Source organism: Ochlerotatus camptorhynchus, unplaced genomic scaffold (genome assembly GCF_037179485.1).
Source record: "Ochlerotatus camptorhynchus isolate MF236.1 unplaced genomic scaffold, CSIRO-AGI_Acam_v1.1 ptg001457l, whole genome shotgun sequence".
In the NCBI taxonomy this organism is placed as follows: Eukaryota; Metazoa; Arthropoda; class Insecta; order Diptera; family Culicidae; genus Ochlerotatus; species Ochlerotatus camptorhynchus.
In genome coordinates this window covers 1-17,798 of record NW_027041715.1, presented here as the reverse complement: position 1 = coordinate 17,798, position 17,798 = coordinate 1, and the positions used below count along the sequence as shown (strand labels likewise).

The 17,798-nt window shown below is 39.6% G+C and overlaps 2 protein-coding genes across 2 annotated transcripts; one reads left to right on the top strand and one right to left on the bottom strand.

Annotated features, from left to right (window-relative positions):
* Positions 1-2,284: 2,284 nt before the first annotated feature.
* On the top strand, positions 2,285-4,157 carry LOC135717049 (digestive cysteine proteinase 1-like; the record flags this gene model as incomplete). Its single annotated transcript, XM_065239052.1, has 3 exons — positions 2,285-2,605; positions 2,679-2,936; positions 2,998-4,157. Coding segments are annotated over 3 exons (1,604 nt in total), but the record flags the coding sequence as incomplete, so codon positions are not given.
* Positions 4,082-9,988, bottom strand: LOC135717050 (reversion-inducing cysteine-rich protein with Kazal motifs-like). The gene is made up of 4 exons (XM_065239053.1): positions 9,518-9,988; positions 9,062-9,454; positions 7,922-9,007; positions 4,082-5,057 (listed from the first exon to the last, which is right to left on the bottom strand). The coding sequence occupies exons 1-4, from the start codon at positions 9,894-9,896 to the stop codon at positions 4,264-4,266; spliced, it is 2,652 nt and encodes an 883-aa protein (XP_065095125.1). The 5' UTR covers positions 9,897-9,988; the 3' UTR covers positions 4,082-4,263.
* Positions 9,989-17,798: the final 7,810 nt, after the last annotated feature.

Genomic DNA, 17,798 nt, shown 5'->3' with positions numbered 1-17,798 from the left:
TTAGGGTTTCGCTTGAAACTACCGACAACTCTCTTTGTCGTCTCAGCGGCTTGCGGTTTTCGATTTCCCCCCGATCCAGACTTCCTGGCTGTCGACAAACGTTCCCCAAACACTTTAATTACATTTGTAACGGTTGATTTGGCAACTTTTAGCGATTTTGCCAACTTTGCGTGCGAGTAGCTCGGATTTTCGCGATGCGCGAGCAAAATTTTGATACGCTGCTCTTCTTGCTTGGACGGCATTTTGACAACTGAAGAGTGAATTCCAAAATCAAAATAGGAGCAACATTCTACACACACACACCTTCAAAATGAGGGGTGTTCAGGTTTTTTAAATGCAAAATTGAAAGAAATACGTCAAGTTGATATTGACCAAATTTTGACCGTATAACCCTTTACATATAAAAACCATGAGTGACCACACATCCCAAGTAACAATTCTGGTTTTATGAGGGTTCTGTAGACCATGATCTAGACTTGTAGAATGCTATAAAACCTCTATAAAACTTGCAATGTTACTTGGGATACTATTCATTTGCGTATAAATTTCATGTGTACTTCTGAGTGGATTCTGTTTATGTGTGGTCAAATGAAAATCATGTGGAATTTCACATGGATATTTGTCAAGAAAAATGTGTAGATTGTGTTGAGTCAACCATAACCGAAACATTGAAATACCTGAAAATTTTAAGATAAAGAATAATAGTCAAAAATGCATGAAAAACATCAATTTTGTGTGGTTCTACGTCATACTGCGGTCGTGTCTAGGACACAACCCTTTAATTTTTTTTTTGATTTTTGATGTACAACTACTTCTATGTTTTCTATATCCGGGTGGCCCTAATGGCAGTTAAATATTTCAAATAAAAGCTTTATATAGAAATTTAAAATTTTCCAACTGCTAATAATTCAAACAACATCTTCTCACTAACAAATGAACGGACAAGTGGATATTAAATATTTACACTACAACAAGATGGCGTCTTACAATCAACTGCGTAACCATTGGCTTTTCAATGTCTCGGCATAAACTAAAACAATATTTTAACTCCATACGGAATCATAACTCGTAAGAAGTAAAAATAGAATAGCAGACAATTTTTTTTATATATTCTTAAGAAAAACAAATTTGTATATGTATTTGTCCTAGTCTTAATCGGTTGATGAAAATAAATAAACAACATATAGTAACACTCCCCCCCCCCCCCCGCTCCCTAACTACGCTTATAATATTGAGCAAATGTTTTTGAATACTTCAACCTGAACATACCAAATCGATAAGATTAGAAACTCCGAAGTTATTTCAGTTTGAAACTATGGATATGAGTGAGGGGGGCGGTGTATACTATTACCACCCTCCCCCCCCCCCCTATTCAACTACACATATGAGATAGAGTTATTGTTTTTCAATAATTCATCTGAACATACCAAATCAGTAAGATAATAAACTCCGAAATTATTTCAGTTTGGAATCTGACTCACAATGTACAGTGGTCCAGAATGTAGATTTAGGTGGAATGATATTTTTTAAGCCTGAAATTGAAACTTTAGACTAAAAGTCTCTTCTACAAAGTTGTTCCTTAGAGTTAGGCCCTCATTTTCATGACAATGAATTCTAGGGTGGTTCCCATTATCATTAAAATCAAAAATCTAACTTTATTGTTTGAATAAATTAAGGTATACATTCTCGGGCAAAGTTATAGCTTAGCTAATTTCAAGCAACTTTGTTGCAAATAAATGCAAAAAAGTTGGTTTTCCCATACTAATTTCCATACAAATTTCAAACGCAATGCGGAAAGCCGAGTTACAACCAATCGTCCCCAAATTTAGCACAGTTGTTTGGAACACCAAATGGAACCAAAAAAGTGTTGTTCTAGATTGATGAGGTAAAGTTTGCGTTTTTCCATATAACGATGACCCACTCTAACGTGTATGCAATTTTATCGATTAAAAAAAACCCTAATACCTTGGCCTTAGATAAGTCTTTAAGATTCGAACCATATAAAATCAATCATGATTTCGTGGTTTAGAATTTTCTGTGATATTCCATGATATTTTTTGGGGAAATTCCAAGACTCCACGAATTAGGAAAATAAATCGAGATGCCGACCTGGGAACGTTTTTCTGAGACAAATTAACGATTATTTAAGAAAAAAAATCTCATAAATAATATCATGATCGCTCCCAAGATTTAAGAACTCGAATTCTAAATTATCTTGATCCACTCAAAATATTCACTATACTTTTATTATTTATAAAAATTAATTCTCAATTCCAACTTTAAGCTCTCGCTACCAATCCTCCCAAATGGCCCAAAACGTACGCGGTCAGCGGTATCCTGAACATCCCCTATGCCGAAATTACGGAACCATTCTATGCCTGGTACGATGAAACTAACGGTCGTTCCCGTATAGATTACTACGGTGACATGGTTCAGACATACCAGCTAACAAAGGAAGGCGGTTATGGTACTAGTCTAAAGGTTGCTCCCGTCACCACTCAGCAAGCGATGAACAAACAAACATGCCTTCAGGTCAACGGCTCCTCCGATAACCCTATCTCGGTTCAGAGCATTCTGCCAGACGCGAAGAACTTTAAACTTGCCGGTGAGTTTGTTTAACAAATCATTAATTCTGCAACTCGCATCATTAACGGATTTTTTTTTTCATAACTACATAGGTACTGAGCAACGAGATGGCTACAGTTGTGATAAATTCGTGCTAGTTGAAGATGTCGGCCAAAAGCGCAACTCGTACAGTCTATGGGTACGATACGTCAAATCACCCAAATACCCAGCTTCTCGTATGCCCATCCCAGTTCGTTATGAGATGAAGGGATACAATACTCTGCTTGGCTCACATTATGATCACTACTATCTGGATTACGATTCATACGAACATCAGGATATCCCAGCCGAAGTATTCCAAGTCAAGACTAGTAAGATCGCCGAGTAATAATTTCACACCAGGTTGTAATACTTACTCTATCATTTCAATAGCTGACCCATGCATTGGTTTCCCCGGACCAGGAAATGGCCATTATGCTACGTTCAATCCCATGCAGGAATTCATCCACCCCCGTTCGGAAGAGCATCTCGATAACGAGTTTTTCCGTTTCAAGAACAAACACGGCAAAAACTACTACAATGATAAAGAACATGATCGTCGACGAGACATCTTCCGTCAAAATCTTCGATTCATCCACTCACACAACCGTGCTGGAAAGGGATTTACCGTCGCCGTTAACCATTTAGCCGATCGTACTGATGAAGAGCTGTCGGCTCTTCGAGGATTCAAATCATCCAATGTCTACAACGGAGGCTTACCGTTCCCCTACAATCCGGAAGACTACAAGGATGATCTACCAGAGAGTCTTGATTGGCGCATAGCTGGTGCCGTGACTCCAGTTAAGGATCAGTCTGTTTGTGGATCTTGTTGGTCGTTTGGAACAGCAGGACATATCGAGTCTGCCTACTACCTGAAATACAACAAATTGATGCGCTTCTCACAACAAGCCTTAATCGATTGCTCTTGGGGCTATGGCAATAACGGATGTGATGGTGGAGAAGATTTCCGTGCGTATCAATGGATGATGGAGGTCGGCGGTATTCCATCGGAGGAGGAATACGGTGGATACTTGGGACAGGATGGCTACTGTCGCTTGGAGAATAAAACGTTGTACGCTGCTATCGACGGTTGGGTCAATGTTACTTCTGGAGATGCTGACGCCATGAAAGTTGCTCTGTTCAAGCATGGACCACTGTCGATTGCTATCGATGCCGGTCATAAGTCCTTCAGCTACTACGCAAATGGAGTATACTACGAACCGGAATGCAAGAACAATTTGGATGGATTGGATCATGCAGTGGTGGCAGTTGGATACGGAAAACTGAAAGGAGAAGATTACTGGCTAATCAAGAATTCCTGGTCCAACTACTGGGGCAACGATGGATATGCTTTGATGGCGGTGAAGGGTAACAACTGCGGCATTACCACCGATGCGACGTATGTAAATTTGAAGTGAGATTTCTGTTTAAATTAGAATTAAGTAAAAGTGTACTTTTATTTTCGGATGAGATGGAATAAATGATTTTCAATTTTTGTAACATAATTTCCGGACTAGAGATTTATTGCATCTATGTCTAGGGATTTATCCTTACTTTGGTACATTAGAATTAATTCAAAATTATCACAGACTTGATTGCGGTATGAATCTCCATGATTAGATTTGACACTAACGGATTCACGGGTTCAAAATTCAACAATTATCTAAATGATAAGTTAACGTAGATCAATGATTGGACTAATATTAAGATCAAGCTTATGCTGCTGATTGTTTTATGAGTTCCACTATCGGCATTTACTTTAATCAGATTGGCGACTGTTAGGGCACTTAGATTCAGCTCACTTGTTATCATATGGCTTTGAGTTTTTATCAATGTTACTAGTTTTTCCGCTTCACGTGTACAGATTTCAACTTGCAAATAATTTGGATGCTTGCTAACATTTTCAATAATAACATAGATATCATTCTCAAACGTAAGTTGACCACTGATTCTGCACTCTACAGTCTGCAGTAAACGCTCAAGAGAAGTGAGGATCGCTTTAAGAGTGAGATTTTCCGTATTCTTCCCTTTCAATGCGTACAATGCTCGATCGATCTGTTTTCTAGAATATATTATGCGTAGAGCAGTTCCACACACTGGACAGCAGGCGCCAGGAGGTATGACTACGTTGCATTCATGTGACTTTCGTTTGGGACATTTGATCGATGAACACTTTGCTTCAAGTGTTGAACTTATGACTCCTAGTTCCTGACAAGGTCCGTTATAATCTACGGCAGAAAAATCGCTCCAAGCTTCACACTCACTTCGATAGGTGATTCCATTGACTCCGCAGACCTGAGTTCTCTTTCGTGATGTTTCGCAGTATTTGAAATACTTTTCCTGGTATGCGAAAAGCCCGCCAGACTTGACGAGATCACATACGGTGGGATAGAAGTTCAGATTTGTGTCTCGAATCGAAGTGATCACTGAGCAGTTGGTAGATGCCAGGCTAACTAGAAAGGAAAGTTAAGGAAATTTTAGATTAGTTACACAGAGAGTAAAACAATACTTTTTAGCTATCCTCAGGATTGAACCATGCGTCTAAAGTTAATTTAGGGCTACTGAATGAAATGAAAATCTATCTGAGTGAAAAATCCCGTAAGTGTATATTTTAAGCCTCTGCTTTTATACAGTAGCTTCGAAGAAACCATCTCATAATTTTGGCTCATACATAACACTATATATTGTCTTCAACTGTGTATCCTTTTTTATTTGAAACTAGCTGAGTGTGCCCGGTCTTGCTCGGGATTCAATATTAGCTTGAGTTTATGCGCCGATTTAAAAAAAAAAAAGCATGCTATATTGTACGTAGCCCCCCCTCCCCTATTATATAAGAGGCTACCCCCTATGATTATCTCCTTATACCCCCACACTCGCCCCCACATGCCTAATTTGGTTCCATTTGCTTGATTAGTTCTCGAGTTATGCAGAAATTTCTGTTTCATTTGTATGGGAGCCCCCCCTTACAGAAGGGGGAGGGGTCTCGAACCATCATAAGAACCTTCCACGGCCCCAAAAACCCCTGTATACAAATTTTCACGCCAATCGGTTCAGTAGTTTCCGGGTCTATAAGGGTCAGACAGACAGACAGACAGACAGAAATTCATTTTTATATATATAGAAGATATATAGAAGATTACCTCCAATGGATGACAATTAGTGCAAGTTTTTAAAATAGCAAGAGGTTTATCCGAAATCCAGAACCATTCCGGATATATTCCGAAACCCACTGGGGTTACGGCAGTGCCGAATTTGTGAAATGTGAAGTGATTCTTGTCGAAATTCTAGTACTACACTATATTTATTTTGATTCACTATGAAAATTTGACAGATAAAATGGGGGCCTCGTGGATTTTCCTATGTTTCGAGGGGTGCATCGATTAGCTTGGGACCGAAGATAGTACCAGAGCTGAGCCAAAAGGTTGAGCACGTTTTTTCGGGACATTCTGGTCCTAGAGTTACATCTATTGTATTAGCATAGAAGTAAAACCATAGAGGTAACTCTAAGACAAGAAGGTTCCGAAATAACGTGCTCAACTTTTTGGCTCAGCTCTGGTACTCTCTTCGGTCCCAAGCTAATCGATTCACCCCTCGAAACATTGGAAAAACCTGTCATAGTACTAGAATTTCGACTAGAATAGGGTACGTTAATCGTTTGCTTGGGACCAATAGGCTACTAAAGTGGTGAGCCAATTTAAAATCGTTAGTTTCGTATTGATTGTTGGTAATACCATAGAGGTAACTAGAATAGGGTACGTCAATCGTTTGCTTGGGACCAATAGGCTACTAAAGTGGTGAGCCAATTTAAAATCGTTAGTTTCGTATTGATTGTTGGTAATACCGTGTCTTTACTAACTACACACGTAGAAATAACTAATTTTACACGTGACGGAATCCATCTTTGACATAAAGTATGAGACGTAAACACACATGTCATGTAAAATTAAGTGCTCCGAGACTGAAAAGTTCGATACTCGACGAAAACTACGTTTGATTGAATTGAATTTCACGTCTGCTATGACTCAATTTTATGTCAAAATTGACGCTCGTTTATGTCAGTCTCAGAGCACCTAAATTTACATGAATTTTTCTAAGCGTGTAGGCTATGAGACCCCTATGAGAGCATGGGCGCAGCTAACCACAGCAACACAAAATCTTTCCTGCATCGTATATAGTGTCACCCCCCTCGCATCGATACTAGGCTGCCTAGCAAGGCAACACGCACGGCAAAGTGTGTTTGCGTGTATGGGTGTTATGTGATTGATACATGCATGCTTGGATGAGCAATATAATACGCTGGGTTAATTCATCTAGTTCAAATTTGCATCAGTGTCACGGTACACGGTACACGGTTGTATAACCCGACCAATCCCTCTGAACCCTCTTCCGATTTTCGACTAAATTCCTTGTATGTCAGAAAATAAGCTTGGTGGAATGGCAGGGTTATTTGACAATAGGACTGATCTCCGTATAAACTGATGTGGCCACTCCGGAACATCTGGAACAAGTTCCAGATATTCCTTACGGGTTCCGACGATGCTCGGTAGCTTAGTGATTACCGTTTAAGCTTACTGAACAGAAGGTTGAAAGCTAGATCAGGCTCCATTCTTCACATTTTGTCATTCTATCAAAATAGATTTTAATGAATACATATTCATTACTAACAGAGATGCAGAGGTGTATTAGGTTGTTAGTAACAACAACATCCTTCTCTCTCCAAAAGACCTATAAATTAGTGGGCTTGTACATTGGAGATGCAAAGCTAATCCCAAGCTCCATCTACGGTGCAGCACCATTTTGGTATACGTCACTTCACTTCGAACCCCCGAACTCAGCAAAAAATCTAATAGCGAATTTGTTTATTATCCAGGATTTAACCAGTTCCAACCCGTGCTAATCCGAGCATATTGTCAGTGGGAACCTCAACCCGAGCCGGGTTACAAAAACAAAAGTTCACACTGATGTTTGACAGACAACAAGCAAACCCAATCTTGAAACCTGATCCAGGTTGGAACTAAATCAAAAACAAATTCGCTATAAGTGTATACGAAATTCATGGTCTTTAAAAACAAAAAAAGAGTCGATACTCCTGATGGGTTTCAGCACTCAGCAGCCTTAAATTAATTACAGACGGTTTGATCCTTAGAGATAGACTCTTGTTTGCTCTTATTATTGCGCATTTTGCACCAAGGTCTGCTGCGCTGAAAATAATCCCTCAACCATTTTTAATTTTACTGACCTGAACGATTAAAATTCTGAAGGAAAATTTAAAGCACCGAATCTACTTTGCTGAAATATGCGCAATATCAATACATACCACATCTATGCTGAGGACACGGCTTGTGCATAGTCGACAAGCAAATGTTTCTATCTGGTATACAAACAGACAATGGGCCACACTCTACTTCAACACAAGGATCTCTCGCACGGCACGGTCCAAACTGAATATCACCATCCTGAATGCCAGCACATTTGGCTATACACGCCGAAGGATATGTATTTCCGTTTCGAGCACAAACTGGAACATAATGCGGAGGGCAGTTGCATGGTAAACTCGTGAACGATTTGTTCAACGTAATTCCTGGCATACGACATTGCTTCTTAGTACAGGTAATCTCACCAGCAAAACAGCTACATATGTTACATTCCACGTAGAAAAATGACAGATGATCAAACCGTTTCCCCGCCAGCGCGCATGAATCGTAACTGATGCACGGAAGTGGTTGGCACTTTTCTATCCGTCCTCCAGTTCCACATCGACAAACCTTTAGGCAGCCTTTTGTCATCGTCGACACTGGTATTCGAACGAACGTTCCTTCGGGTACGAGATAAAATGACGCTTCCCCAAGAGGACAACCATTGACACATTTGTATCCGTAGGTTCCATCTCGATTGACGATACACACCTGACTTGAATTACATGGATTTCCTTTACATGGTGAAAGCAAAGCAACATCTGAATTCTTCTCGGCAAAATCACTTGGTTCGCGGTATCTTTTTACCGATACACACTCAGATTCGTCATTGGCATCCGGAGAGAACATCTGGCACAAGGATGCTACTGAGTGCTTCATCGTCATCCGATTCCAATCCACGCACCGTCCTAACACTTCATAGCAATCTTCTCGGCAAATGCGATTTGTGTGGTAGCTCCTTGTACAAGGCTTAATCTGTAGCAGACATGCAACGGATTTCCATGTTTCAAACGTACACTCGCTGATATTTCGAATCGGTAAATTGATACCAGGAAGCCTGACGTACTGCTGTTCCTTCCACTGTTCCACATCACTGAGGGCTGCGTTATCCGATTGAGCTCTGCAGCTACGAAACAGCTCCGTTGGTCGATTATTGAAATTACTGCAGTACGAAAGTCCATCACATCCCAACTCACACGGTTCGTCAACTATAACAAGACTGCATAAATTAAAATAAAACTAACTCAAGCTAATACCCCTACCTTCATCGACACACTGCTTCATACTATACTCCTCTGTTGAAAGCAAGCAGTCATGCTCAAACTCTGCCAAATTTGTAGTCCACTCGTTGGAATACGTTGCAACGCAAAACTTTCGACATCGGGATGAGTTTGCTTTTAGGCAACAGTGCAGTTTGGCCGAATCCATCCCAACCTGATTGATTCTGGAAATTTCGTTCGAGTTGACTGGAGTTACTTTCTTTTCTCCAAACGAAAAGAAACATTTCCACAACGGATCATGAGGCAACGGAACACCACAACCTGCATTCTGAAGAACATCAACAGTTTCCTCTTCTGTAAAACTTCCATCCAACAGAGTTTCTCGGCATGATTTTTTGCATTGGTTATCAGAAGTGTGGTCACAGCATGGAAGATCTACATTTAAAAAAAGTGATTGAACAAGATGCAACATTGTAACCATCCTAATGTATTACTCACAATGTTTCAAATTTCCATTGACGGTAACTTCAGTGTATGTTTTGATACACTGCAGAACATCCGTATTGTTATTGCTGCATGTTCTTTGGACTAGTTCCCTCTGATGTTTGTTGGGCGTTTGATTCGTCCTGAATATGTCCTTACACGCTAGTAGACATTCCGATGTTCTAGCGTGCCCACAACAGCTATCTCCATCCTCTTGACGTTGGACACAATCGAACAAACGCTGTTCGTCACTATGTCGGCATCCTGTCTGGAGGTTATCTCGTTTCGCTGAGGTAGAGCAAGCGTTCTGGCACTTCAAAGACATCCCTAGTGAACAGCAGGTTCGTCCTGGCCATGCGATACCCCGTTGAATAGACGTGAGCGTAATGTTCATGCAGTCCCAAAATGGGGATTCGAATGGTTGACAAAATCGACGAATATCGTGCAGCTTCCATTCTTTGGCATTTGTATCTGTTGCGAGTTTGATGAGAGAAAGCTGTAATAGAGAGAATTTAGACACATGTTAGAATAAGGTTATGCATTTGGATTAATATGATTTTTATTCTTTTTGTTATGAAATTATGTATTTCAGAAGATATGTGTGCAGTTTAATATTTACGAAGTGACAGAGCAAGGAGCTTCGGAGACTCATCTAATTATAATAAAATACGTTGATATTCATGAACCACTTTCATTCAGGGGAAACTGGGGTAAAAATGATCATTTGGTGGAGAAGTCATCGAATAAGCACTTAAAAGCAATGTTGATTTTACCCCCACTTCCACTTATGCCTTATTCAGACTACAGATTTATAACATGTTATAATAATTATCGGCAAGAAAAATGTCATAAAGATAGCTCAACTAACATTTTCAGCTTTAAAAGCCATCTTTTCCAGCATTGTGCAGATACAGCTGTAAGCAGAAGCTAGCAAAATAGTTTTGGAGAGCGTGTACTCAAATTTTTCACAAACATTATTCAATTTGTCAGTGGCTCTGAATAACAGCAGCCAATAAACGCTAATGTCACTTCTATGCAAATATTAATGAATTTTCTACCTTGGAAGCATTTTTAAAGTCATCTATGTTTATTTTTAGACATGTGCAGTTTTACAGCTTTTACTCCGCTCCTTTCAACAAAGCTGAACTAACTAGTCGAGAAAAGTGATTCATGTGCACCATTATAAAGCCTCTACACAGCGATCCTGTTGTAGAAGGTCATGTAGATTGGTTTGCGGCAGTTCAAAGTGTTGGCGTAGCGAAGTTGATTGTGGCAAGGTTTGCCAATGCAGTTGACTTGAGTTCGAGTCCAGGGTTCCGGTAACAATTTGATGGTGTGCTTATAACTAATTTCGAGTAATTTGATTCGCAGCTAAATAAAATCAATAAATTCCATAAAAAAAGTAAACAATATTTAACACGGTTGCATTAATTCAGAATTTCAATGAGGTTTTATGGAAAATCAATTTGAATATTTGCACTAATCATTATGTTGAGTTCCATGTGATTTGAGGTATCGCAAGATGCATTTCGGCGCATCTCAGAATCTGTCCACTTCCCGGGGGTACCCGGTACATCTGAAAGAGGTCATTGTGATCATTGGGTCTGAAAATGTCCACCATTGATCTTATAGTAATCTTATATCAATCTTTTGCCAACAGCGGCGCCGGTGGTGCAGTGGTAAGCGTGATTATCTCCCACCCCAGCAGGCCTGGGCTCAATCCCAGTAGGTGCCGCCGGGATATTCTGACACATAACATCTCTGATCACGGAAGGTAAGTAAAGTCGTTGGTCCCCGGTTCATGAATTGATGGGTCGATAGATAGGGTCCAGGTGTGGGAGCTGCCTCCCTGGCATCGGTAGTATTGGTGCTCAGCATGGAAAACAAGATCGACGGAAAACAAATCAAGGAAAAAATCTTTTGCGAATTCCCCAGCGGAATCTGGAATTCATATTTTTGTTCATATCTTCGGAACCATAACTCCTTTTCTGTGTCTTTTGTTGGGGTGCAGAGGTAAACACGGCCCACAAACAACAAAGGTCACTCTAATATTCCTTCCCTACTCCCACCTGATTGCAAGGACGTGGCCGGCGCCGTTATTGATCTACAACATATAGAGTCACTGAAACTTGTACAATGAGAATGGACGGTCACTCCCAGCCCCATTCAGTTGATTCATTGTACAATTTCACTGATTCTGATCAATCACGGAGTGCAGTCAATATAAGCTAAGCTAGCTATTGGTTATCCTATTTGTATAGTGTTTATAGTACTACATATCTTTCATTATTGACTTTACATCATTTAATATTATTGTAAATTACATTTTATAATACTTAATTCTTAATGTTAGCTATTATGAGCGGCTCCAAGGAAGCATAGTGCCAGCTTGAAAAGAAATCTGAATCGTTCATTATCTGTTTCGTAAAAATCTTGTGTTTATTGTATCTTGTTACATGGCATTATAACGCATTTTCAATATTGCATTACATTTAAATAAGTATTAACCCGGTTACACACATTTCAGGTCATCCAGGTCTTAAATAAGATGGGATCCGTTCCTTTTATCAACAGCTGTGATATTGCATCATATGCTGAAAATATATGAATTATCGCGTATTTCTGTTGTTCATTACATACCAGGTGAGGGCTTAATCATGTTTTGCCATCTAGTGTTTTGGTTTTGAGATGCTCGATAACCTTGGAGGGATCGGTTTTGCTTAATGAGCAGAACATCATGGGTTTAATCCCAAGCTCTCCCACAACATAACACAACACAAACATATCAAGTATCATTCTAGCTAAAAATATTTATTTGCATAATATAACCTGGAAATTTCAGGGTTACATCTTCCTTATTGGGAGCTGAGGAGACATAGAGCTGCATCATATTGTATGTAAAATAATTATTATTTTCATTGCGGAATACCAGTTTTTTTTATCCATATAAATGTATTTTCATTATTACGTATTTTAATGTTCTGATATATTTCATTTCTCCATTACATATGTTTACTATATATATAAATAAATACTGGGTTGGGAGGGAGCATCAGGGTATCATTTGACCTGGAACTGGACGATTGGAGTGGTATGACAACCGGAGTCTAGGAGGGAATAAACACTATCATTTTCTTTATCCTACCGATTCGATTGTGATGGTGTGAATTCTACTCCAACAGTTTCATGGAGATTGACGCACCCTTCTTAACAAACCATCCTGTAGGAAGCTTAATAAGTATTGCGAATTGCGTTATTCGATTTGTTGGATCGTATCGTTGGAAGGAGATTCTTAAATTCCCGTGGATTTCGCGTAAGTGCCTCTGCTTACGGGTCCACCCCACCGTTTTTGGCCCTTCATACAGCGATATTGTGAATACAGATCGGTAGCTCAAATTGATCTTGCTATTAAGTGGAGCTGCATACAAGACAAGATCTTCGAAGGGATGGTGGCTACCTTACATACATACATACATACATCTTCGGAACCATAATTCCGATCGGTAAAAATCAATAGCGATACATGGGGATCTGAATCACATCTTCTAGAACTTGTTCCACTCAAATTGGTCCAGCCATCTCTGCGAAAATTGAGTGAGTTACAGTCATACGAACTTACATACATACATACATATATACACCATATATATGACCAGACACATGGCTGCTTCAGGAAGTACCTGCATCGGTTGTTAGGACACACAACGGCACCCTTCTGTCCAGAGTGTGGGAATGTGGAAGAATCATCAGAGCACGTGGTCTTCGAATGTCCTAGATTTGATGCTGTGCGAGAAGAGATGCTCGCCCTTAGCACGGAGAATGTCGTCAAAGGAATGTGTCGAGAGGAGGGCACCTTTAACGCCGTCAGTAGAGCAGTAACGCAGATCATGTCAGCGTTGCAGCGAAAATGGTGAGAGGACCAGCTAGAAAGTAGTAATGTGCTCACATAAGTGCGAAGTGAGTGAAAATATTAAAAGCCAAGCAAAATTTGGCGAACAATATGCAATGTTGCACTTGTTTTGTCCATTTTCTTTTGTACTTTTTTTTTTTAAATTGATGAAATATTGTGTATGAATAATGAGTTTTTTGTAAACGTTTGCATAAGTCTTTCTGAAAATTGACCTTTTTTTTTTTTTTCCTTTATTAACGAGACTTTCAGCCTTAGGGAAAATTGACCTACCATAACTCTTTTTAATAATTCTGAATAGTTTCATAATAACCAATAAACCAAGGTTGCAAATGTTTTGTCCATATGTTTCGTTATATGCGGTCCGTATTATGCGCATATATGGAGGGATAGCTGTATATTAGTATACACAAAGGCGGTGCATGAGTTTGTTCCAACCGTCCCAATAGCCATGAGTAGCTGACTAAGTTCGCCACATTTGCTTGTATAGTAAGTAAAGGTTACCTCATATCGTATAGCATTTGAATACAGTTTAAAGCTGTATAAATGAAATAAAATGAGAAAGTGCTTACATTGTGAAAATTGTTAATTGGGCTTACAGCCATAATTGGAACACCTGTCCTATATATATATATATATTTTAATTCGGAATTTTAGAATGAAGTACCCTTCCCCCACAATTATGGATCACTTCTGTCTTCAAAGTTAAATAACTGGATGATACAAACGTTTTTATACCAAATAATATGTTTAAGATAACATATCAATAGTTTTCTAACTTTTGGATCAGCAAGCATAATTTTTAACCCAGAATTAAGTATTTTTTCATGAACATGCAATGTTGATGCTGAGAACCTGTCAAAATAACATCGTTTTTCTCAAGCAGCCTGAGCAGTACGTTCCGTGTTCATAAGCTTACAAAGTGATATAATTACCAATTTCAACCCATGAAATGGCTCCTGTACCACGATCAAGATATGTTTATTACAATTAAACTAAATTTTTGTAGTTGACAACACTTTTTTTGGTGAAAATAAGCAATTATAAAAGTGGTCCATAATTGTAACTGGATAAATTTAGCTTCCCACAATTATGGACTTGCTTCCAATGCGATTATTTCATCAGTGGAGCAAGTTACTAAGTACTACATAATGTTTTTAAGCAGGAACACACAGCGAAACCCAAAACGGAAGCAATGCTGTGAAAAATGCTGTTTCTGAAGCCCGAAGGACAGGGAAGGTTTGTAAAGTGGCTAAGCGTTATGAGGTGTCATTTACTACGGTTCAACGGCACTTAAATACTCCCCCGAAGAACGACAAGCCTTGACCCTCAATGATATTCCGGCCAGATGAAGAAGCTCGCTTTGATCGGTGGACACTTTACATGTCCAAAGTTGGGTTCTCCATGATTGAAACCGATTTGACACACGTTTTCAAAGACTACGCCGATAAATTCAGACAAACTCGCAATTTTCCAACTTCATTTCCTAGTGAGCTACTGCAATTTGAAACTGCAACTGATTAACTTTAATGTTAATCAAAATAAATTTATCATGATTATTTCAGGTAAAAATTGGGCGCACCGTTTCTTGCAAAGGCACCCTTCAATTGAAAATAAGTTCACTATAAACATTTCAAGATCAGGAGCTAAGCTAACTGATGACTAAATTCGTCGAGTATGTCGCAAATGATTTGTGTAGATAAACACAAAAGCCATATTGGTATTGAGCTGGCTGAGTTTTGCACACAAAATCAGAGAATACTGATTTCCCTTTACCCTAATTCCACGAGAATTATTCAACCACAATTCTATGGTTCATTCAAGACCATTGGTGCAAGGTTCTCAGGTAGTGATTCTGCTAGAGTCACAAAATTTAACTTTGCCAAGCTTCTGAAAATGGCTCTGGACAATTTCACAAATTCAAAAGACTGTTTGAAAAAGGCATTTCACATTAAATGCAAACAAATTTTGTGGAATCTGTCCCTGGAACGTCAGTGTGATCGATTTAAATTCTTTACCTACAAACGCTTTTATAACACTTAAAAATCCTACCGAGTGCGTAGAAGTGGATGAATCAACTGAGAATGCAACAAGTCAAACTATTGCGCATGACTATCAACTTCAACTGAAATACATAACTGGGATTGAATTTCGATTAGTTGTCGATATTTTAGAACAACAGGTAGAAAGATTTTTGTTATGGGCCACTCGAAGAGCCCGCTTTGTTCAATTTCTGGAAGTTAAATAAGAGCAAAGCCGAATTACTATTTTCAACATAACCGCTTCAAAGTGATACCTTGGAATTGGTTGTGAACGATAACGGCGAATGCTCATATTTACCAGAAGCATATCGTGAAGTAAACAGTGGTAAGAGATTACATTCACAAGACGCGACGCGAGACAAGACACAACACTTATCGTTCTTACAACTTTAAAATAAATTAAAATTTACCTTACTGTCGACTGGTTTCGGGCGTGATGCTGCCCATCTACGGGACAATGTCCGACTGATTACTTGGATGTTCATACGTTGTTCCGTACACGTCCAAAAAGAAGAGAAGAGAAGCTACTGGATTCTCAGATTTGTCAGGTTGAAAAGGCAGGATATAATGGGGGGTTCATCTTCATTCATTAATGGTTCAGCAGCATTGGTGATGAATGATGATTCCCAGGCGTTTAGATGTGTAGTTTTTCTGACGGATTTAATGAGTTTTGCACCTTTCCAGTCAATGTTATAGTTTAACGTAATTGTGTGTACTGCCACAGCTGATTCATTTGATTTTCTGTTGTCTACAGCATGTTTATGTTCCTTTAGGCGGACCTTTACTTTGCGGCGCGTTTGTCCAATATAGACTGAAGGACAATCCTTGCATGGAATTTGATAAATTCCAGACCGGCGGAACTTTATCTTTCAAATAACACAACAGGTCACGCAAAGTGTGGTCGCTCTTGTGTACTACCTGTAGTCTTTGTCGCTTGAGTGTGGATTTGATTGGATTCGTAATTTTGGGATAGAACGGCAGGCTGATTCTTTTTACTTCCTCTCCCATTGGTTCTAGTGTGGTTATATTTTGTCGGTGCTTCTTTCGTTTGTGTTTTCGGAGAATTTTGTCCACGAACTCCTTTTCATACCCATTCACTTCAGCCGCTTTGTAGATACGAATTCTTTCCTCTGCAAACTCGTCATCCTCCATGGGTACATTGTAAACACGGTGTGCCATGGAATGAAAAGCGGCTTGCTTTTGAGCTCCAAAGTGGTTGGAATCGGAAGTAATGTAGCGATCGGTGGACGTCGGTTTGCGATAAATACCAAATTTCAGGGTGTCGTCCTCCTTTCTGGTTATCATTAGATCCAGAAAGGGCAATTTCCCATCCACCTCTTTTTCTACCGATAATTTTATTGAACTGTGCCGGGAGTTAAGTAGACTTACAGTTTGTTCTAAGTAGCGTTCTTTCACTGGTGCAAAAACATCATCTACATAGCGCCTCCAAACACGTGGGAAAAACTTGTGTTTTTCAGCATCGGCTTCAAAGTCACTCATGAAGATGTTCGCCAGGAGAGGCGAAAGTTTGCTGCCCATGCTTAGACCAAACGTTTGTTTGTAAAATTTCCCTCTAAAAGTGAAAAAATTCTGGTTCATGCATACCTCAGCCACAAGCAGATAAGCCTGGATGTGATTGTGTGGCGCTCGACTGCGTTCTAGATGTTGACGCAGGCTTCTTAAAGCGTCGGCGATTGGTACGCTAGGGAATAGTGCTGCAACATCAAACGATACCAAAATCTCACCTCGTCTCAACTTGAACCCTTCTAGCTGCTCAACCAAATCTACCGAATTTTTAACACTTTTTCCATGCGTTACGGGGTAGTTCTTCATTTCATCTACTAGCCACGCTGCCATTTTCTCGGTGGGTATGCGGATATTTGACGAAATGGGTCTCATTCCAACCGGATTTTTGTGGATCTTCGGTAGACAATATAGCGATGCCACCATCGGATTGGGGACGTTGAACTTTCTTACAAACTTATCTTCTCCCATCAGACGCGCTACATTGTGCCGTGCAAAATTTGATTCCTCAATCATTGCATTGAGAGGATCTTTAGACTTGCCATTCTTAAATTTGCATTCTTCGTACGGACCGGAGCTAATCATATCATGGACGCGTGAGTCATAATCCTCCCTGTCCATGATCACCACGGCGTTTCCCTTATCTGCACGAGAGTAGACCACATCACGGGTTTTCAATAGCCGAATCGTACACCAAGTATCGAAATTGGAGCGATCTGTTTGGTTTTGTTTGCTGACCGTTCGCAAAATGCATTGCTTTACATTGTAACGGGTTGCCGATTTGTACGCTTGTTGGTCATATTGAATGGCACTTTCAATATTG